Source organism: Alosa sapidissima, chromosome 20 (assembly GCF_018492685.1).
Source record: "Alosa sapidissima isolate fAloSap1 chromosome 20, fAloSap1.pri, whole genome shotgun sequence".
NCBI lineage: Eukaryota > Metazoa > Chordata > Actinopteri > Clupeiformes > Clupeidae > Alosa > Alosa sapidissima.
This window is the reverse complement of record NC_055976.1, coordinates 3540375-3564634: the sequence shown is the minus strand read 5'-3', so window position 1 is coordinate 3564634 and position 24260 is coordinate 3540375. Positions and strand designations below refer to the sequence as shown.

General features: G+C 47.1%; 1 protein-coding gene across 12 annotated transcripts in view; it reads right to left on the bottom strand.

Annotated features, from left to right (window-relative positions):
• The window catches only part of dlg3 (discs, large homolog 3 (Drosophila)), an 85280-nt gene that overhangs the window by 28105 nt on the left and 32915 nt on the right, over nt 1–24260 (bottom strand). For 6 of the 12 annotated variants that reach the window (XR_006025862.1, XM_042074884.1, XM_042074880.1 and 3 more), the window contains 7 exons: nt 9959–10012; nt 9419–9469; nt 8334–8414; nt 7463–7587; nt 6687–6856; nt 6328–6464; nt 2545–2689 (listed from right to left, as the gene is read on the bottom strand). Coding sequence is in view for 11 of the 12 variants with exons in the window: in XM_042074884.1 (XP_041930818.1) it covers nt 2545–2689; nt 6328–6464; nt 6687–6856; nt 7463–7587; nt 8334–8414; nt 9419–9469; nt 9959–10012 (763 nt within the window). In the remaining variant the exon portion in view is untranslated. The remainder of the gene's footprint in view (nt 1–2544; nt 2690–6327; nt 6465–6686; nt 6857–7462; nt 7588–8333; nt 8415–9418; nt 9470–9958; nt 10013–24260) is intronic. The other 6 variants (XM_042074881.1, XM_042074882.1, XM_042074887.1 and 3 more) reach the window with 1 other exon arrangement.

The window sequence follows — 24260 nt, the reverse complement described above, 5'->3', positions numbered from 1 at the left end:
ATGACAATATCCCCACATGTAGACTGTTTTTATTTGGCTGTAAAAGGGCTATTTCTTTCTCTTCTCACTCTTCCTGTTATCTCCATTGTACCCACATTACCTGTGGCTTATTTATAGTGCTTAGGCTGATTGCAAAGTGAACTAATTATCTAAAACAGTTTTCACATGAGAAAGTGTGCCAGAGAGTTGGCAAAATAGTGTAAGTGCAGTGAATTGTGCCTACAGTTATGCAAAGTGTGTGTTACAAAATTGCAAACTGAGTGCAAAGCAGTGTTTGTGCTTTTAGTTTTGCGAACTCAGTGAGTGGTTTTGCTATAAGTATTAATAGTTTTAGAAATTGTGCTATAAGAATCACAGTTGTGTTTAAGCATTCAGAAAAAACTGTAATTCATACTTTTGTCATAGTTCTGTAAACATACAGGGATCCAAACTTTAAGTATTGGTGTTTATTTACACACATCAAAACAAACACAAGTGTGTTTTTCCAAGTCAAAACACAAAATAGCAATTTCACTGAGAAAAAAAAAATCAGTCTACATGATGACATAATGCCTGGTCAATATCCCCACATGTAGACTGTTTTTTTTGCCTGTAAAAGGGCTATTTCTTACTCTTCTTACCCTTCCTCTTTCCCCTCATCCTCCTCTTCCTCATCCTCCTACTTCTTCACCTCCACGTCCTATTCTTCAGCCTCCTCTAATTCTTTCTCTTCTCACTCTTCCTGCTCCCTCCATTGTACCCATTGTACATTACCTGTGGCTTATTTATAGTGCTTAGGCTGATCAAAGTGAACTAATTATCTAAAACAGTTTTCACATGAGAAAGTGTGCCAGAGAGTTGGCAAAATAGTGTAAATAATAGCCATCCATGTGTATAGTTTTGCTAGGAGTGTGTTGATCATTTGAAAATTGAGTGTGAAGCAGTGAGTTGTGTTTACAGTTCCGCAAAAAGAGTGCTGTGCAGTGGATTGTACCTACAGTTGTGCAAAGTGTGTGTTACAAAATTGCAAACTGAGTGCAAAGCAGTGTTTGTGCTTTTAGTTTTGCGAACTCAGTGAGTGGTTTTGCTATAAGTATTAATAGTTTTAGAAATTGTGCTATAAGAATCACGGTTATGTTTAAGCATTCAGAAAAAAACTAATACTCAAATGCAACAAATATTATTCAATCTTAAAAATAAGAATAATCTTATTCTTATTTATTTAATCAACAATTACAGTATATGAGATGAAAACTTGTGTGGTATTTGTTATTGGTTATCACACCATATGTACTGGTCCAGATAACCCTACCGCCAGCAGAGTTTATTTAAACAGGTGCAGGTTATCAACCTATAGGAACTTATGGTCTAAAGATATAAATGCTTCTACATCGACAACAATAATGTTGTCCTTCTATCCTCCTGCTTTCCAAACATGCAAGTGCCATCTACACATGCATGCATAATCTAGATGCAATTCTAAACTAATGCAAAGGGCTCAGAGGGGAGAGGAGGTACATGATGGGAAATCTCCACATTTGGTGCATTCTTATTTGCATGGCAATAATGTCAGAATTATGTCATTGCTCTAGTATTTTCTGTTTAGGCAAAAAAAAAACATACTGCATCTTTATGGGAAGAAAATTGGTTGGAAATGTTTCGTTGTCCTATTTGAGTATCTGTGTACCACAGATAGATATAATCACAGGCAGATGTAATGTGCGAAACTTCACACTTGGTGGGAGAGAACGGTGTGTGTGTGTGTGTGTGTGTGTGTGTGTGTGTGTGCGTGTGTGCGTGCGTGTGTGTCTGTGCGTGCGTGTGTGTGCGTGTGCGCGCGGTGCTGGCACAGTAGGCAGCACTGTTCCATGTGGGTGTGTGGGAACAGACACTGTGAGCTCCATTCCTCCTCTCACCCTTTCCAGCTCCTGTGTGAAACATGCGCTGCACCTATTGTGTATTGTGTGTTCACTGGACTATGACTACTGTAATGCTGTACCACTGTTTGAGTGGAGTGCACATCATGGGGCCTGCTACATGAAAATGCCCCGACGTGTTCACCATGCACTATTTGCACAGACTTTGAGGCAGTGGAACCTCCCACACATCAGAGCAGCGATCGTTAAAATAAATAAATAAATAAATAAATCCACAACTTCCCCAAACTACAGCTCTCTCACTATTCTCTGAGTCCCCTGTGGACAGTGGGTTGTGTGTGGAGAGGCACGTGGGCCAGCCGAGCGTGGGTGCTGTGTGTGTGTCTGTGTGTGTCTCTGTGTGTGTGTGTGTGTGTGTGTGTGTATGTGTGTGTGTGTGTGTGTGTGTGCGTGCGTGTGCGTGTGCGCGCGTGTGTGTGTGTGTGTGTGTGTGTGTGTGTGTGTGGTGTGTGTGTATGTGTGTGTGTGTGTGTGTGTGTATGTGTGTGTGTGTGTGTGAGTGTGTGTGTGTGTGTGGTGTATGTGTGTGTGTGTGTGTGTGTGGTGTGTGTGTGTGTGTGTGTGTGTGTGTGTGTGTGTGTGGGCAGTAGGCCCAGTTGGGCCCAGTCTGGCAGAAGGAGGTACGTACTGCTGGAGTAGTCTGGCGGGGCGTACATGTCGTTGAGGTGCACGGGGCCCGGCTTGGCCACCTTCAGGTAGACCATGTCAGAGGTGTTCTTCAGCGCCGCCACCGCCTCCTCGTGACGCACGTCTTGCAGCACGATGTTGTTGACCTGCCGACACACAAACACACGGACATAAACACACACGTACAGAGACCAGCACACACACACACGGACATAAACACACACGTACAGAGACCAGCACACACACACACACACACACACACACACACACACACACACACACACACGGACATAAACACACACACACACACGGACATAAACACACACGTACAGAGACCAGCACACACACACACACACACACACACGGACATAAACACATGCGTACAGAGACCAGCACACACACACACACACGGACATAAACACACATGTACAGAGACCTGGGGCCTGTACTACGAAGGGAGCTTAACCTACCCAGATGTAACCCAGGGTTACTTTGTTAAACCGGGGTTGACAAAACCTGGTTATCTTAAGTGGTGTTAATCGGTACTACGACGCTGATTATGAAGTTGATTTGTTGAGCCGGGGTTAACCTAATTGGAGTTTGTGCGTGTTCACATAAAAGGGGCGGGTTGCAGCGCAAGTCACCACTTTCAATGATGACGCGATCACCTTATTTTACAGATGAGGAATGCACAATTATTATGACAAGTTATGAGCAATTAAAACCCACTCTACGACAAAAATCAAATATACGTCGGCAGCAAACAAAGCAAGACAAGGCTGTTGGCAACGTACTGCAGATCGGGTAGCCTAAATGCCTAAAAGTAAAGTTTTATTTCCACATGTTCTTCAAATGTCTGAAATGAGTTGAAATAATTAAATTGCCTATTTTGAGTTCATAGAAAGGCCTACAGATGCAACACAATTCAGAAGTGGGCATATAGATTACAGTAATAAGGATAATTGAATGTTTAAGTAGCCCCCATTGACTGATTTAGTGTATGCCTAATCCTGTGAACATTTCAGATGCAACACCATTGCCAAACGCTCATGGCAGCAGGTGAAAATGAAACACAAAAACATTATTCAGAATAGTAGGTTTATATAGTTATAGCTTGCATTAATATTTCTTAATTATGAAAACATGTAGGCCTAGTATGCTTATAGCCTTCACTTGGCCTCTGTTTTACAGCTAACAATAAAAAGGTGTCTTTGAACACTACTGTAGGAGGAAAGGCACCAGAGTGTTTTACAGTAGCAGAGGAGTTGGCCATCGCAAATAATAGTGGAAGGCCGATTATGGAAGGGGTTGAGGGAGGCATTCGGTCGGATTCTGGTGCTGTGGAAATGTGTAGCCTTTATGTGCAGGGTAATATGACATTCAAGTTTGTTAAAATGGTGATTTTAATTTATTAGGCCTACTGTAGGCTATGTCCGATTTACTTTTGGCTATTCTTGCTCAGATGTTCAGCATACTGTAGACCTATGTCCGATTTATTTTCGGACATAGCCTACAGTATTCTTGCTCAGATGTTCAGCATCACCGATAGAATACATGAATGTCCACGTAAGGGCATTGCTATGACGGGTGACATTAAAGACGTCTGCCTAGATCATCTGACAAAGATAACGAATTCCCTCGGCTGACAATCTATATCTTCATAGAGAATATCGTCCGGGTAGCCTATATATATTTTCTGGCGGTCTCTAAAACCCCTCGCCCTGCAAAGAGAGCCCCTCACGATTTGCGCTCCAATGTCGTATGGATCATCCAGGTACGCCGACATTGTCTCGGGAGAAATTGTTAGTGGAGGGGTGGTACTTATAAAGGGTGTGGTTAACGGAAACCTCGGGTTAACCAAGAACATAACCTGCTCGGAGCAGGTTTGAGATGCAGCGTAAATTGCCATGGCAGCATACCTCGGTTAAAACATATCCACCTTTCGTAGTACGGGTTAATCGGGAAGTTACGCCACACGTGAGCAAGTTACTCTCTAAGTTACCCAGATAAGCCAGTAACCCCGCTTCATAGTACAGGCCCCAGCACACACACACATACACACAGACATAAACACACGCGTACAGAGACCAGTGCACACACACACACACACACGGACATAAACACATGCGTACAGAGACCAGCACACACACAACACACACACACACACACACACACACACACACACACACACGGACATAAACACACGCGTACAGAGACCAGCACACACACACACACACACACACACACACACACACATAAACACACGCATAGAGACCAGCATACACACACACACACACACACACACACACACACACACACGGACGGACGGACATAAACACACGCGTACAGAGACAAGCATTAACACATGTGTCACAGCTGGAGTCTCTCTGGAGAGCTGTCATTCCGGTTCAAATAGGTGGGCAGGAAGCAGCAGGCAGCCACAATGGCCCTGGGCCCAGGAGAGGTGGGGTTTCCTCTGGCTGCCCTCTGGCCTCAGGAGGAGCACAGTGACACAAAGCTCAGCACAACACACAACACAGCACAACACAGCACACACAACACACAACACAGCACCACACACAACACAGCACCACACAACACACAACACAGCATCACACACAACACACAACACAGCACCACACACAACACAGCACAACACACAACACAGCACAACACACAACACAGCATCACACACAACACAGGACCACACACAACACAGAACACACAACACAGCATCACACACAACACACAACACACACAACACAGCCCTCATGGACAAACAGCTTTTCTGAATTCCCCCTGAGCAACCGGTATTTGATCTCTCAGTAGATAGTATTTGTATCATATTATGAAAATCCTGTAGAAATTCATGACTATTATGATTCCTTCTTTGATATGCTACTACTACACATGAAAGGTTCTACAGTGCTTGCATTGTGTTGCCTCCCTCCCTGTCATATCTGTGCCATGAGAAGTTGGCTTCTCCTCCTGTTCCCCTCCCATTCTCTCCAGATAGGCACGTTTCCACACACCACATGTCATGTGCACATCATTCTAGCTAATTCATTCATGAGCTCTCTTTATATATACACACTTTCAGCTCATCTATATTTCATACTTTTGCTAAGACTCAAATGGAGATCCTACATGATTTGCACATGATGTGTCCATATGGGCAGGACACACTAGGCAGGTCCTCCTCTCAATCTCTATTGACCAGTTCTGGACTGAGCGGCTCCTCCTAGATGGGGCAGCTGATGGATGACTTCATGTGTATGTCTGACAGCTCCGCTTCCACGGCCTCTTTGAGATGCACAGTCATTCATGCGCCAGGCAGGTGGCTCTCTTCATCCTGAATAGAGAATCTCAAAGTGCTATGCCTCATCTCTCTCTCTCTCTCTTTCTCTCTCTCTCGCTCTCTCTAAGTGAAAAGAGAACATCTGCACTATTGCAGAGGAGAGGATCAGGATTGACCATAGGTGTCAGGAAAGTAGCCTCTTTTAAATTCCAGATTAGATATTTACTATTTACTGTGAATAATCATCATGTCATATAAAAAGTATTTCATATCATATACACACTAAATGAATAAAATTAAATGAGGATTTAGGAATCCTTAGTATACATTATTTGTAAGGCTAGGAGTACTAGTAGCAGTATTCATTCTGCTGTGTGTGTGTGTGTGTGTGTGTGCACGCATGCACAATCCCCCACTGGTGGATTAGGTGTGTAATGGTGGAGGCAGCGTACGAGTCCGGCTGCTGTGACAGATAGAGGTTCTTACAGCAAGCAGGCGATCTCCAGTCTGTAGACGGCCATCTTTCTGTGCTGCTCCGCCCTCAATGATCTTTGTGATGTAGATACTGTTGTCTCCGGGGATGTGCTGGTTGCCAATGCCTCCAGCAATACTGAAGCCCAGGCCTAAAAGATGAGGGCCACACACACACAACAGGGATTGTAGGAAATGCCACTGAAAGGAGGCACTGAGAGAGAAAAGGTAAATGTGTGTGTGTGTGTGTGTGTGTGTGTGTGTGTGTGTGTGTGTGTGTGTGTGTGTGTGTGTGTGTGTGTGTGTGTGTGTGTGTGCGCGTGCACCCGCGCGTGTGCGTGTGTGTTTGTGCGTGTGTGTGTGTGTGGTCTTACCTTTGGGCCCCTTGAGCAGGTTGACCTCCAGGATGGTCTCGGGTGGAGCCTGCCTCCGGCGCACCAGCAGTCTGACCACAGGCCCCGCCTCCTTCAGAGCCTCCACCGCCCGGCTGTGCACCACCTCAGACACGTCCACCTCATTCACCTTCAGCACGCAGTCATTCACCCTGCACACACACACACACACACACAAACACACACACACACACACATAAATATACAGAGAAACACACACACACACATAAACACGCACAACCATACAGAGGAACACACACACACACACACACACACACACACACACACACACACACACACACACACACACACACAAACTGTTAGGGGCACTGTTACTAAAAAGCTCTAAAGTGCAAACCCAATCCATTCTGCTGATCTGGGCTCAATCTCCGATCCTCTGCTCTATCTTTAGCCCAGAGAGCCCGACTGCAGCGTGACATTCAGTCAACATTTGGCATCCGACGCAGCCATAGCCTCTGAGAGGACAGCACTACTGTACCCAGTGCAATAGGAAGTGCTCCATGTTTGGGCTCGGGCTTGTTAGTGAACCATCACACACAGGAAACTCACTCAGGGCCTGAGGCATGGGTCTGCTGTATTTCATATAACCTCCCCCACACACACACCCACCCACACACACACTTTTCTGTTGGACTCCCTTTCTCCCTCTCCCTCGCTGTGTGTGTGTGTGTGTGTGTGTGTGTGTGTGTGTGTGTGTGTGTGTGTGTGTGTGTGTGTGGGAGGAGGCCAGCTCTTACCCCAGCCTGCCATCCATGGCAGCAGCTCCTCCAGGAATGATCTTGGTGATAAAGATCCCTGGGTCGTCTGGGATGTGCGGATTGTCTATTCCCCCAGCGATGCTGAAGCCCAGGCCAGAGTTGCCCTGCAAACGCGCAGCAGATGTTAACAACACACACACACACACACACACACACACACACACACACATACACACATACACACATACACACACACACACTCACACAGACACAACTCACAGCTCTAATAGATAAACATAAATAAGCGCGCAAGCACACATACACACACACACATACACACATATAAACCCACTCACACGTCCCTATGTTATTTTTCTGTTCATTTCTATTTAGTCTATTACTATTGTTGGTATTTTTTTTTAATATAGGCTATATGACTGTCGATTTTAATGTTAATATAATGTTACTAACATCATTGTAAGTTGCTTTGGTAGACAAAAGCGTCTGCTAAGAGCTCTAATCATAGACATAAACATAAACATGTACACAGACAGACACAAATGCACACATACAGCCAATGCACAAAACACAGAGGCCGTTCTCAAGGTCAGGGGGGCTCAAGCTGTGCATACACCGTGGGTTTCTGGGAATCATGCCTCTTGATTGTGTGTGTGTGTGTGTGTGTGTGTGTGTGTGTGTGTGTGTATGTGTGTGTGTGGGCTTTCGGTTTGAGTGCATTCTGCACAAAGAGAGCTCCATTAACGTGCTGTGTGACGAGACCTAAAACTGCCGCATGTGAGAAAGGTGGTTTCAGCTGGATCTAACGTTGCTTATAGTGCGCTGGAGAGCACCTGAAAAGCAAAAGCCAAGTGCACCACCAGCACTGCTTGCTTGCCCCGTGCTAAAGTACCTCATTTGGTGTTCTTTGGGCAGAGGCAACCAGGCTCTCTCTAACAGTCACATCGGCACAGCCAGACCCCAAACAAGACAGCTGAGAAAAGATTTCACTTTATTATTTTCTATAATTAATGAGCAACGGTCGCTGCAAATTAGGACAGAGGGAGTCTGAAGCACCCCAGCAAGGGCCGTGGCAGCAAGAGAGGGAGAGAGAGAGGGAGAGAGAGAAAGAGAGGGAGAGAGAGAGAGACAGGAAGAGGGAAGGAGGCAGACAGAGAGTGAGATAGAGTGTAAAAAAGTGTTAGAGAGAGGAAGGAGAGATCAAGATAAACAGAGGGAGGAGAGAGAGAGAGAGAGAGAGAGAAGAGAGAGAGAGAGAAGAAAGAGAGTGAGCGAGCATGCCAGTGAGGGAGGGAGAGAGCAAAAAAAAAGGAAGAAGAGAAAAGACAAGACAGAGAAAAGATTGCGAGCGCTCTCCCACCACCAAACGCAACACACCCACAGACCTTTTAAAGTGTGATTTTACATCATCTCCTTCAGCGCTGCCAATGAGAAATGCCACCTCGAAAGCGGAGCAGCCCTGCAATTATTCTGAGAGCCCAGGCCATCCTGCCGTCTGCGCCACACAGGGCCTTTATTATGCCATTGACCCTGTGATGGGCAGGGGCTGCCGTACAGCTGCCATATGAGCGCTGATTAAAACCACATGACTCTGCATTACAGGAGAGAAGCTCATTTGCTTTAACGAGGTGGCAGCTTCTCTGGAGGCCTGCAGACAGTAATGTGGGCCACTTTACTCAGCACAGTCACATGCCGGTGGCAGCGTGGTGTTCTATAGGGAGGCAGGGCGTCTGTGGCCATGACCGTACATTCATATTCTCAGTGTTGGTTTGGTTCGAAGATTGTACAGATGCCATATGGTGGGGCCCTGTAGGTCTTGAGAGAGAGAGTACAGTCTACTGCCATCTAGTGGCAAAAGAAGTGTTTGTTGTGCATCAAAGGAAAACAAGTTCCAAGGAGAACAGATGAGGTAAATGCAAATTGCCAAGCTGGCAGCTTGCTGGATATTCAGTAATGAGCCAGTAAAAAAAGACATACCCGTTCCAAGATGATCTCTTCATATTTGTACATGCCATCACTTCCGTTCACCTGTCACCAGAGAGAATAGATGTTGATATATTTCATTCACTGGGTAAACAGTACAAATACACCATCTTAAACACAGCAAAAGCATAGCGTTGGTTAACATCAGTAATCCACCAACAGATAAACAATGTAAATTGGATTTATGTTACTTACTGGAGTGAATGATCAAAGATTAAAACTAAGTAAGAAGATTACAGTTGATATACGCAGATTTGCTCACACTGTGACATAATTCAGCATATGGCCCGTGCATGTGGGAATAGGAGCAGTACAGCCGTGTCTGTCCTGTTTCAGAGGAACGCAGCATATGCACTTGTCCTCATCCTACACTCAGTTATATCCATGCCTTAGGCTTCTGCGAGGCCACGGCAATTTGAGAACGAGGAGGTAATGAGAGCATGAGACACGGCGAAAGACAGAACGAGAGAAAGAGAGGGAGAGAGAGAGAGAGGGGGAAAGGGAAAGAGAGAGAAACACATAACAGATACTTACATAAGGGCCTACATCCAGCGAGTCTGCGTTGACAATGATGGGGGGAGGGTTGGCCTGCAAGATGAGGAGAAGAGATACCCATTACCTCCACTGCCAGCCTCACAGGCAGACACACTCACAAGGATGCCAAGTACAGACACACACACACACACACAGACACACAGACACACACAGACACACAGACACACACACACACACACACACACACACAAACACACACACACACACACACACACACACACACACACAGACACACACATTAAAGAACAAATTTTTGGTCAGGAATAGCTCAACAAACGGATGCCAGTGGCGCAGACGGTATGTGTGACCGGAGGCGGACAGACACACAGATGCCTGGTGCGAGCAGAGCAGGGCAGAGTGAGGCTGCTGAGAGAGGAGGCAGGGCCGCGGGGCCTGAGATGATTTTAGAGCGGCGTGTGCATGTGAGGGATCATAGCGGAGCCCCCGGTGGCGCTGGCCCTGAGCTACACTAAATCACACATCCCTCCCCTTGTTTTTATAGCTCACAAACTGTGACAGCGCCATTGGACCACGAGTCAGTAGAGAGAGAAATGGGATGACGTAATGGATGGAGACACAAAATACGTGAAGAGCTTTTTGGTAGACCAGAGTGAGCTTTGGGACGCTTTCTGACACGATCCCATGCTCTGCTGAGTGTTAACCACACGGACAGGAGAGACCATTTTTCAGGAACGGTCGGATCGGAAGGATCAGTGTCTATAAGTCTCTATAATTTCTATCTCCCCTGTCCTGCTGGTTGTATTTCAAAGCTCCAACAACAACAACAAATGATAACCAAGTAAGCTCTCTCAGAAGGGGCTCCTTGTGCCCCAGTGGAGCGGCCAGTGTTGGCCAGTGTTGGCCTCTCCCATGCAGACCTAACTGTGCGGCGGAGGTATTGATCAGAGGGGGGCTGGTGCTGACGGGGCAGCAGCACGCAGAGCCTGTTCCCAGAGCTGCCTCCCCACCTCCTCAGCCCAGCGTCCTCTCCTCCCAGGCAGCCACCGGCGCTCGGCCCGCTCTCCTATTGATCCACCATCCATCCGTGATTTCCTCAGACCTCCCAATCAGCACCCAAACACCAGTCACTCTCCCTCTCTCTCTCTCACACAAAGACACACACACACACACACACACACACACAGTCACACACACAGTACTGTCTATATGTGTTTTTGTTTGTCATTACTATTTTCTTTCCACTAACAGCCCTAAAATTGCAAAAAGGTGTGGTGGCCATGTCTTGCTGCTATGTTTTGCCCCGGCCTGTCATCCTTAGTGGAGGCAGATGTTGTTTGTGTTTGCAGCGGGCAGATGATCTCTCCACATGAGCTGCCTGGGCCCCACCACCAGGGGAAAGGAGGAGAGGGGGAGAGTGGAGAGGTGCGGGAACGACTGCAGAGCGAGGAGTGGGGGAGAGTGAGGAGGTGTGAGGAGGTGCTGGGCCAACTGCAGAAGGATCATCCGAGGTCCAGCAGGGGGGTGGGGAGCGGAGCGGAGCGGCCGCCTACTAAAAGCTTTTCCTCGCACAGCCTCCTCCATTTCTCCATTTTCACCTGACACCCCTACCTGCTTCCACCCTCCGCATTGCTGATGCCACTGACAGGTACAGGACGCACTCAGGTGGAAAAGGCACACACCACACACACACCAACCACACACACCACACACACACCACACACACACACACACACACACACACACACACTCTGTACCAGTAATGTGCTGCTCTCTTCCTGAAAATAAGATGCAGTCCAGGTCCTCAGCTCAGGCCCTGTAGCGTCAGCGCCCCCCTGCATCACTATGTGCAGGAGGTGACGGCAGGTAAAGAGCACTGACCACTCTCAGCTTGCTGGACATAACCTTCCTCCATGACAGGCAGGAACTCAATATTGGAGCATACTGTACAAGAACAAGGAGCCAGCATCATTTTTTTCACCATCATTTTTGTGTCAATTCTTTCAGCCCATCTGTATTACACAACTCGGTGAAGCTAAACCATATTGTCAATAGTTGCTGGGGGGGTATCCAAGACGCTTTCTTGGCAGTATCAGTTTTTTCACCTCCTCATCACAACTAGATCAAGAAACTGTAATCTGTCAAAAGAAATGACATTAGAGGTCACAAATGTTGGCTACTACAGTACATAACTGTAAAACCAACTTCAATTAATTTACGATTGAAGACCAAAGTCAATGGGCAATGCTGTTCAGCTTGACTGCCTCCACCACATTCAATGTTCATTATAACACAAAGAAGCACACTAAACTAGTCAGGAAACAAATGGCCATAGCATTCACACATCATCGACCAATGGCAGTGATTTGAACATTCGGTTTTATAGGCTACAGTTTAAATTCCAATGAGTCTCTGCATATCGTGGAAGACTCTACTGCACGTGCTCACTGGCCCTGTGCTCTGCTTCTCTGGGCTTGAGGCCTGTACTGTACTGTATGTAGATCAATGCATCTTCAGACGCAGAGCTATGCATGCCCACTCCCCATCCATCTTACCATAAGGTGCGTGCACTGGCCAGCTTGCCAATTAAACAGGAAATATGCTCCAGTAATGACACAGAGAGCCAGCCACAGTCTGGGGCCAGTAAAGCCAGCAGTAAGAGGCATCATCCTGGTCTGGGATTGCCGCCGTAATCCCAGCATCTTTATCACACCGCGTAAGCACAACAAAGAGGACAGCAAGATAATCTCAACATCTGTAATCCTGGCCCCTCTCTGGCCTTCGGTGAGAGAGTGAGACAGAGGTGGGGGGAGGGGTGGGGTTGACAGGAGGTGGGGTGAGGATGACCCCGCCCAACCCCCCCACCCCCCGGGGAACAACATCACAGGGCCTCTGTGACAGTGACGTGCGTCGTGCTGGAGAGAGGCTTACGCTGTCTGTAGTGCACGGCACGTCAGGCCTCCACACACACACACACATTCTGCCAGATTAAAAAAGGACAGCGGGATGAGAGAGGGGGGCGGGGTTAGAGTTGAAGAGGGAGGGCCATGAGCTGGAGAGAGATGTCTGGGGAAGCCAGGTGGGCAGCAGAGGCGCAGAGGAGACAAGGAGACGGCAGGGAAAGGCTGGAGCTCCTCCAGATGTGGCAGCAGGGGAAGACTAAGGGGCACTGGGGGGGGAATTAACCTAATCTGGATTAGATTATCATAAATCCTTTAATTTCCTTTTAATTCAAAACACTAATCATTTAAGGCTGTACGTGCAGCCAGCTGTTGCAGTTCACACTGGTGCAGCTGCAATCTCACTGTCTCAAATACACACACACATACATATCACACACACACACACACACACACTCACAGGTAACCAGTCACACACACACGTCTGTTACATAGCGGCACACATACTCCACCAGCTCTATTATAAAACAACTCTGCCCTTGGACACCACCCGCCGCATCCATCATCTCCCCCTCCTCCTCCACATCCCTCATTCCAACAGGGAAATGAAGGTGACTGAGCACAACACAGTTCACACTCATTTGTGTAGATCACCAGGGAATGAGTGCACAAACTGGGCTGCTGCTGTTGCCTGGGTCTGAGCTCCCTTATTAGGGAGGTGTATTTATGCCCGGCGCTCCGAGCACCGCTGCCCCTGGCCTTGGCTGCCCAGCTCCCTGTGGGAGCGCCATCCGTCAAAGGCTTGTCCTGAAACCGTTGGCGAGCGCCAGGGCGAAAAAAAAAGAAGACCTCATCCAAGCTGTTAAATAATATATGGGTTGCCATGGCGACTGCTGCTCGGGCTTCGCACACTGGCTGGCTGGCAGGCATGCAGGCAGGCTGCTCTCAGAGCCCTCCCCCTCTCCTCGCCAGCTCACTGCTCAGGACGCAGGGCTGCTGCTGCTGTCTGCACGCGCTCCAGCGGTGGCCTCCGTGGACTAGGCGCTCTCTGGGGCCCCAGCGCACCGCTGCCGACCAGTCTGCCTGAGACAGATATGAGCAGCGACGGGGGGGGGGGGGGGGCTCACACCGAGCTCAGTGCTTCAAAGTCGCCTCTCACATACAACTCAAAACATGTGTTTATGGCTACATGGATTTCTCTGAGAGACCAATAACCATAATGTTGAAATGTGCACAGCAGAATTGACCACCATGCCAAAATGTGCTATTGTGTAGGTGGATATTAAAACATATTTTTGTGGCATATTAGAACAAAAGAACCACAGTCTTTTTACAATTCACCACAACAATTTACATTTTCAAAAAATGTCTAGGTTATGTACACCAAATAACAGAATCCACAGAATCCAAAAAACTGAATCCACGCCCAAAACATCACAATAACAACAGGACGAAGAAACACTCTCCATTCACCAGAAGCAGCTATCCCCGAGTTAACCTTCCATTTAGCATCTGTGCTAACAGCATTATTGGGTGGTGAAGGTCTCTTGGCCGACATCCCTGACAGCCTCTCCATCATCTCATTACAGTGGGGGCTGTCAGATAAGATTCTGTAGGGGTGGGATGACGACTCCTCTGCTCTTGCACACCCCCCACACGGATTTGATTTGTGCAGCTGCAGTGCTACATGAGCCCCATATCTCCCAATGCAGGATCTTTGAGGCTTGAGCCTTGTGAGGTGTGGGGACATGTGTGTTTTGTTCAAGTGGAGGAGAGGTACATGAGGAAAAAAAGGGAGGTCAATGGGGACAAGGGGAGGGGGGTGTTAAGGTCCACTGTGCTTATCTGTTCCTCTCCCACCTTGGCGTCTCATATGCTACGCTGCAATCCGATCAATACCCACTCAATTACGACGCACCCAACATCTCATTCACGCTCAACCAGGGGTGCCGAAGCAGAGGAGAGAGGGATAAGGAGAGAGAAGGAGAAAGAGGGAGGGAGCAAAAGAGAGCGATAAAGGGATGATGATTCAAACTGAAATGCCTCGAATCCTGCCGCACACCACTTTGGACAATCTGAAACCTAATCAGCTGCCAAAGAAGCATGACTGAAATAGACACAGAGGTCATCGGATTCGGATTTGTCCGCTCCCACGCAAACAACCCCCTACCGCTTTCATTCCACCCAGCCTGACAGCCATGAGCGCAGCCATCACGAGGCAGCTGGTCGCACAGGTCCTCGGCTGCCGCCATGGCGGCGCAGGGGTCTAAAAAACACATCTGCCTGATTATGCAGCAGGGCAGTCTGACCGCAGAGCTGTCCACAGCAGCGCACCCCCCCCCCCCGCCCCCCCACCCCCCACACACCGCCGCCTTTGCGTAACGCCGTCTCGTCGCGGCTCTCGTCGTTGCCGTCTGTTTTGGGTCACGCCGAGCTGAGGCTCCAAATGAGCCTCTGAAAGGTCGCGGTGCTGACCTTCAGACACCAAGAAATCCAAACTAATGATGTGTAGCGTGGCCATGGCAGCGCGCAGAGGCATCTAAAGCCAGATCAACAGATTGGCGCTCTCCGTGAGTTCAGGTGCGCAGCCTTCTGTCTGCGTGCACTGCTCAGAACACTGGCCAACAACTCCCCCAAGCGCACCGCTACTGAACCTGACGCACTCGCATGCTTTTCCAAAATGACGGCTACTACGGCATCGAACAGAGACCCACATCAGAACATTTAGCAGTTCTGGGTTAACAACAGCCTGTCCAATCTGATCAGGCCCGGATGTGGGGAGGTTTGTGTGAGCTTCTCATTGTGCTGGTGGGTCTGTGTGTCATCATCTCCATCACTCCAAAGTCTGCATCCGGCTCCCGCTCTCATGAAAAAAGACGGCAGCTTGCCATCAGGTTGGCCTCAAATGACCAGCAGCAGAACCAGATGCCCACTGTAATTGAGTGAAGTCTGGAGGAGAGTACAGGGCAAGAAAAGGAATGAAGGCAAGCGAGAGACTGAGCATATAATAATTCCTAATAATTAATAATATAACTAATAACTAATAATTCCTGGGCCATACCAGGAAAATATTCAGCACACCCTGAAACGCACATAATATTGCCTTTCTTTGTCTTCAATACTAGCTCGCATCTCTAGCTGGTTGCTACCCTGTTGTTGCTAAGCTGAGAGATGTGCCTCTTGTGCTGAAGAGCGCCAGGAAAAGGGCATGGGGCTTCTCCACTACTCTAGAAAAGATCCACCGCTTGGATATTTTGGTAAGATCAGACAAAATCCTGTGATTGTCTTTCCTGCCCTTTTGCACACATCCCTGCTAACAGCCAGTGGTGTGCAGCCGTGCTTTTGACACAGTGCTTTCTCTCCTTTTCTCTCTCACTCTCCCTCTGTTTGTCGCTACAGGCTTCATGACCTGAGCTCCACTATCACTGGGGCCAGTGCAATCTGTCAGCACACAGGATGCTGCTGAACCCACTGCCCTGAGGAGGCTGGGCATGAGGCAGGAGAGGCCGGAGACAGCCAGGTGCTAACACACACCATCACCCAGGGGCTGCAGAGCATCACTTTGTTTCTCAGAAAACTTTGGTCTGAAAAGAACGATAGAGAAAGAGATGGAGCGAGGGGAACATCAAAAAGAGAGGGAATAAGAGAAAGAGAGCTGGAGAGAGATGCAGGCCTGCGGGCTACAGGGCAGCTGAAGGGGCTCGCCACAGACAGTGAGAGTTGAAAACACAACAAGCCACTGCATAGCCTTTGACTCCACAGATATAGCACTGATCTGGCCCTGCCTCGCCTCGCTTCCCAAACATCACCCCCCCCCCCCCCCCCCCCTCTCTCTCCCAGAGGGGGGGATGAACGAGGGCTCTGGTGTCCTCGCTCTGCTCGGCTCTCACCACTCCGGATCACCCACGCGGCTCCATTCACTCCCTGCTCCCCTGCACACTCGGCTCCGCTGACCAATCACGTAGGTGTTGAAAGTAATGAAGAATTACAGTAAGTAGGACAACGGCAACAACAACAACAAGCATCAGGAGGGAGAAGGAAAGGCGGAGAGGAAGAAAGAAATAGATGAAGAGAGAGAGGGAGAGAGAGAGAGACAAACAGAGGGAGAGTGAGAGAGAAAAGGAGAGAGAGCACTGTGTGGCACTACATCTTTCTCTGCATGATTATGAATACATTCATGAGAGCGGTTATCCATATGCTGTTGTATTTATTGCCAGAAAGGCCACTGAGTAAAAGAGAAGAAGGAGAGAGAGAGAGAGGTGGTGGAGGGAGAAGGAGGCCTTGGGTTTTAAAAAGGACACTTTTGCATTGCTTCAGACACTGCCAAAACAATCTGCCTCCCATCGAGGGGCCAGATCCACTGTCTGTCCTACCCATACACCTTAGGGCTGGACACGGAGCACGGGTTGGACAGGGCTGAGACAACACACACACATTCTTACTACTCATAATCTTACTGTTTCTGCACTACAATGGTACTGTTACCACACTGCACATAGCTGTACATTCTGTACATATCTGTCTGTATTTTTCATACTGAATATCCGTATTTATTCTGTTTTCTTATATTATATTCTGTTAATACACTGCATATATCTATATTATTCTTACTACAATTATAATGTTACTGCTACTACATTGCACATATCTGTACATGTTGTTCATACATTGTTCATATTACATAGCCATATTTATTCCGCTCTTATAAGGTAACTGCTAATACATTGCACATATTTCTTGAATTTCCCCTTGGGGATCAATGAAGTATCTATCTCTCTATCTATCTATCTATCTATCTATCTATCTATCTATTTATATTTAATTTATATTACTCTAAACCTCTAAACTACCTTCTGTAAGTCAACTGTATACTACTGTCTACACTGCACTATATTTCTTGAGATGTCTATGCACCTCCTGCCTATACTTTGTATATCACATTGCACTTTTTTTGCACTTCTGGTTAGATGCTGCATTTTTTAAACTGCATTTTGTTGTCTTTGTACTTGTACTTTGCACGATGACAATAAAGATGAATCTAACCTAATCTAAATCAAAGACATACACTTACACACACACACAAATCAATGGCACAATCTGGTTTAAGAGATGATATGTGTCATAATATGTATCACACATATGACAAACACATCTGAAAATGTACACCAACACACAAAATAAAGTACTTAATTTTACTTTTACTTACAGCAATTATAATTGTGCACTCATATGCATTTCCCCATGGTCAGATGTATATGTTTAAATACTATTCTTTGCTCATCCATGAATAATTAATTTCTTGAACATTTTGACTCGTATTGTTGGGGTTGAACAGATTGATGAACTCTTTTGACTCATGGTAATTACATGAGGAATCTAGATCATTACTCTATGTTATTCTCTAGGGGGGGCTTCAAAAGCTGATGTCATTTCAACAAACGGCATTGAAAATACCAAGCTTCATCAGCATCCACGTAAATTATTTTTTAAGTGAATTTCAAGTCATATCAATCAAACTCAAATTGGCTTGTTTCGCTTACATTTATTTCCACTTAATAAAAATGAACAACGGTAGTTTGATTGATATTACTTTTTTAATATTTGTAAAATATGAGTTATCAGTTTTTGCAAAAGAACTCATATGCTGATACAAAAAAATCTGATTAAAATTCTGCTAGCCTACAGGCTTTGTGGGCTGAGATGAGCATTTACAAAATGGCCGAGTCAGTGGCAGCTTCTCCTCTCCTGGGCATAAGACAAAGCAATCTGGCGTGGCGTCACTGGCTTGCTTTAATGCTGCTCTGTAACTTGTGGCTTTGGATAGTCAGCAGCAGCCGCATAGAGGAGCAGCAAGAGGCAGCAATGCCACTGACCACAATCTGACAGACAGAGAGAGAGAGAGAGAGAGTTCAGGGTGAGTGGCCTGATGTTGCATCAGTCTGCACACAGATCTACACACACACACATTCAGCCTCTGTCTCTGAGCTCTCCCCCAGCATCATCTCAGACAGCGGACTCGTCACTGGCCTCAGAAATCTCCCGATGAGCATATGCAGTGGCTGTGGATTTGGCTGATTATATAATTGGAATTTTAATGGGGAATATTAATCCGCTGCAGCCCATATTGGGTTTTATAAGCTGGCTGATCAGGATCTGCCGCTGCTCCAGCCGCCTATGCACAGTGTCCCGTAACCCTCTCTGTGTGTGTGTGTTACACAAGTGGCACGCTACGCCAGGGTTCCAGCTCACACACACACACACACACACACACACACACACACACACACACACACACATACACACACACCCGTACAGTACGGACACACACGCTCAAACACTAGTTAGAGGTATTCGTAATGTCCCAGTCCTGCGGATGCATGGACAGAATGTAAATGAGTTCTACTGTCAGGCCGGTGATTTGGAGCATCCACGATGAGCTCTTTCTAAACAAAGCTTATGTAACACCTTGTCTTGTGTGTGTGTCCGTGTGTCACATATGAGAAAGCCCTCCACAAAATAAACACGCTTCTGCCTGTCTGTGCGTCATCACTGCAGTCTCTCTGTCATTAGCCCCAGCACTGCTAATGTGAACTCTGCTTCATCCTGCACCATAGCAACACATCAGCCGTGTGTGTGTGTATGTGTGTGCGTGTTTTAGACGCGGCCCTCCTCCTCAGCACAAGGGGGGGCAAGGCGTCAGAAGTCGCCAGCTCAAAATCACGACGGCACAAAAAACACTTTGGTGAGGAACCGTTGCGTTGTGAAGGCACAACAAGCACACGGCGGAATGGAATGTGTGTCCTTGGCTGTGGCTCAGGAAATGTCCACACACAGGCTCCCAATCCAAATGCTCTGCTCTCTCTCCGCTGTATTCCAGGAGCCACAGGAGGAGCAGAGAGGTCCTTCATGCCTTAGCAAAGCCTTCATAGCACACCGAGGTTTTTTCCCCTCGTTCCTTCTGTTTTTCTTTTTTTTAACTGCACTGCCACAATGTCACGATGTCACGATGACTAATGGCATATAATAAAGCACATTGTCTCTCATGCTTTCTCTCTCTCATTTCCTCTGCATATCAAATACTGAGGGGGGGGGGGGGGGGGACAGAAAAGATGCATGTTGTGTTGTGTTGTGTTGGGAAGAGTGTCCTCGTTTGTTTGTTATTATTTTACATATGATGAGACAGGTTCAGATCTCTGTTTGGAAATGCTATTGGTCCACCTCAGCCTGCCGTATGAAGGAATGATGTCTAAAAGGGCAAACCAATCAGATATACATACTGTACATTAGGAAGTCTTTTAAGTTATCAAGTTAGCATCTCAACTGTAACACAATTATCTGAAGTTGTGGATGGATTTTTGTGGATGGATTCTTAATATCTATGTCTAGCACCTCAGTATCAGAACTAGCAGGCATATAATAAAATCGCGGCTGCTCTCCGAGCGTCCCTGGGGCTCCGGCACTCACGTGTATGCATCACAACATTTGTTAGTCGCCCACCTCTTTCCAGGCATTGACAAGATGCACAAAGACCGGTGGAGGTGCCACAGGAAAGAACAGGATTCCACAGTTCAGGTGGCTCTTGTGCTATTTAAACTGTGTAATGCTTGGTGCTCACCACAACAGTACGGCCTTTCAGTGAAAAGTACTTCTCTCCTATACAGTAGGCTACCTCCGCAAATAGCTGAAGTTACTGAGAACATGTCGGATTCCTGACTATCAGTCTGAACATCAGGTTCTATAAAGAGAATTTAATAAAAAATTGAATTATGTTTACTTTAGCTGTGGACATACACAAGATAAATTATTCCAATTGAATCAACTTGGAACCATTAAAGTATGTTCAGTAATATGTAGAGCATTGTAAAACAGGAGGCATTCATTCACTCATAACTCCTAATGCATAAAGTGACTTATACAAGGTTAATCCAGGGTCTAAAAGTAGCTGAATACATTACTGTCATGTTATATTGTCCCACTGTCAATCCAGACGCACATAGTAACCTACATTAAGCATGAGGAGCCTTTGAATAAAATGCATCTCTCTCTCTCTCTCTCTCTCTCTCTCTCTCTCCCTCCCTTTCTCTGACATCTTCTTCAGTTCCATCATAAAAACCAAAACAAAATGGTAGCTCCTTGCACCAGTGCATTAGTGCAATTACGCTGGTGGCAGCTGAGGTTATTGCTGTATAAGTGTGGTGCGGGCTCCGAGCCCTGCCAAGTCAAGCACTGGGCCGGCTGCCTGCTGACCCTGTAGCACGCGGAAACGTTGCTAAAGCAGGCCCCAGTAATCCACAGTGTAAGCCCCATGGGGCTCCGCAGCTCATCCCCCCCCCAGCCCCCACCGCGCCGCGCCACACCATGCGCCATCGAGTGGGAGAGCGAGCGGGGGCCGGCGTGTGGGGGTGGGGGAGGAGACGACGGGACTCTTGAGAGATGGGCCGCGAGATCTGCGCCTCGCTCTTATCTCATCTCGGGAGACGCCAGGGCGCACGCTGGCCCGCTGGCAGAGCAGGAAGCAGACGCGGGCAGGGCGGAGCCGGCCACTCCAGCAGGGAATGCCAATCCCAGCAGGGGATCATGGAGAGGTCCAGGAGCCTTGGAGACATGTGAGTGACGGCAGCTTGAATGATTAGCTCATTCACACACCCTGTGTGTGCGTGTGTGTGTGTGTGTGTGTGTGTGCACATGCAAGACATGGCACATCTAATAAAATACATGCATAAAACAGCTCAGGGAAAAGATTCATAAATTAATCTTGCCCCAATTAATGTCCACGTTCAAACAGACAGCAGATTCAAGCATGTAGCGATGTACAGGACTTGGGCTGCATGTCATTGTAAAAAAGATGGGTGTCTCTGTGTCTCTGTGTCTCTCTCCACCTCTTCCTCCCTTTCTTCCTCTGGCTGGACTGGGGATATTTATCTCAGTGGCACTGACAGCTTAACGGCCGTGATCTCAGTGGGTACACAGTCTCCACCAGGTCATAATGACTGATAATGAAGCGAGGGGCTTGTTGAGATCATCCGGCCTCTGTGCTCCATTCATTCAGCACAGCCATTCAGCCGCAGCCTGTTTAGATAAAGTCGGCCTCCTCGCAAAAGCCAGTTTCAGTCACCAGGAAGGGCACTTCCTAGTGGCTCGGAAGCGGACTCACTCTTCTACCCCTATACAAGTCCATTCCCTTTGAACAACTTCCTGTAAATAAAGAACATTCCATGGCCAATTACCAGATATCCCAGCATGCAACTGACTCTGGAGTAATTGGGCACCAGACCAACCCCAGGTCCTTACCAGGTTCAGCAGTGCCCGGGATGTTCATGTCAACATACAATGGCCAACTCAAAGCATACCTTTAAACTTCATTTTTTCCCTCTGTAAACTGCATTTCAGATTTCATAATGTATTATTCATGCACCCTCACAACATTCAAAGGGGGCTCATTTGTAAGAGAACTGGAGGACACACACTGCTGCTGAAGAAACACAAGGCTGCTGGATAGAGCCAGATGAATTATGGAAATGGAGTCCTACCAGTGCACCTCAGACAAATCAGCCCAGCAGCACAAAGAGCCAACAAATGCTTCCTTTACAGTTTAATCTCCACTCACAGGAAAACAAATCCAGGTGTGTAGTCTGAACACAAACATTACTTTTAAAGACCGATGTCAAATTTTGCATGTACAGAGGGGTATTTCACAAAACCTAGATAAGGGATTAAGCTGGGATTTTTAGGTTATCCTGGATGAATTTAGCCTTGACTTGGTTTCACAAAAGAGATGGCACATAAGTTACCATGGGGATTTATTCTCTGCACCTAGCCTGGTCCCGACCAGGCTAACAGCCAAGCTAAGTTAATTCTAATGGTAATTATGTCGTCTTATTAGTTCAGCTAGCTGTCATTCACATCAGACCTCCGTGCTAATTTTTAAGGAGCTTTATTCCATTTATAAACTATTTGCTAAACGTATTTGCTCGCAAAACAAAACAGATTGTCTGCCTACTACCATATAGTTATTATTTTAATTGTGATAGCCTTATAATTATTAACATAGGCCTAGGTACTCTTTGTTTGCTTATTTTATTGATAGGCGTTTGATGAATAGCCTACTATATAGTTGATTGGAAGTGGAGGGGCAAGTTCTCGGAGGTATTTTCAACTATAATATTAAGGTATATCATACTATGTGCATCTTTGCAGAGGCAAGCGCTTTCTTAATGACGTTGCGCGCCGAGACAAGAAAGCACTCACACGTGGGTGCATACGTACATTTGCATTCAGTTGGTCTACCACGCCTACTCCCGCAGTTTTACAGAAATAGCCGTGATTCCCCATTCCAAAAAGGATAACTTTACTTCATTGTTAGTCTATATCAAAAGCGGTTGTTCACTTTGTGTGAATGACGCTATTTTTCGCGTCTTTTTTATTCCAACCGTGGGCATTTTGGAGCAGAAACGAGAACGCGCACACATCCTGAATTACTTACACCTGGCTTGACATAGTTGCTCCTACTCATCTTGGATTGTCGTTAGTGAAACGAGTTTAGCTAGGATGACCAGACAACGCTATGTCAAACCTCGCTTTATCATTTATCTTGGATGTCTTAATTCTGCCTTTGTGAAATACCCCTCAGGTAAATGAATTGTGGCAACAGCTGAATTATTATTAAATGGATTGCTTACATCTGAAATGTGAAGTTAACTGTAAAATATCTAAAAGACTGTATAGTGAGTGCGCTGTGGTTACCAGGCAACCACAATTCAGATGTACAGTACATAAACCTAAAGCAAGAACAGAGAGAGTGAGGAGCAAGAGGAAGATGGTGAGGAGGAGGAGGAGGTAGTGAGGAGCAAGAGGAAGATGCTGAGGAGGAGGAGGAAGTGAGGAGCAAGATGAAGATGGTGAGGAGGAGGAGGAGGAAGTGAGGAGCAAGATGAAGATGCTGAGGAGGAGGAGGAGGAAGTGAGGAGCAAGATGAAGATGGTGAGGAGGAGGAGGAGGAGGAACTGAGGAGCAAGAGAAAGATGCTGAGGAGGAGGAAGAAGTGAGGAGCAAGATGAAGATGCTGAGGAGGAGGAGGAGGAAGTGAGGAGCAAGATGAAGATGGTGAGGAGGAGGAGGAGGAGGAAGTGAGGAGCAAGATGAAGATGGTGAGGAGGAAGAGGAGGAAGTGAGGAGCAAGATGAAGATGGTGAGGAGGAGGAGGAGGAAGTGAGGAGCAAGATGAAGATGGTGAGGAGGAAGACAAAAAAGAGAAAAAGAGAAAAGAGTCCTAAGAGCGAGTGGAAGCAGCCAGAGCGAGTGGAAGCAGTCAGAGCAGACCACATGCTGAGGGGCTGCGTGGATAATGCATTAGAGAGAGAGATGGCACTCAGACAGACTCCACATGGTGAACACGTACATCACAGCCAGTGCTCTTCACAGAG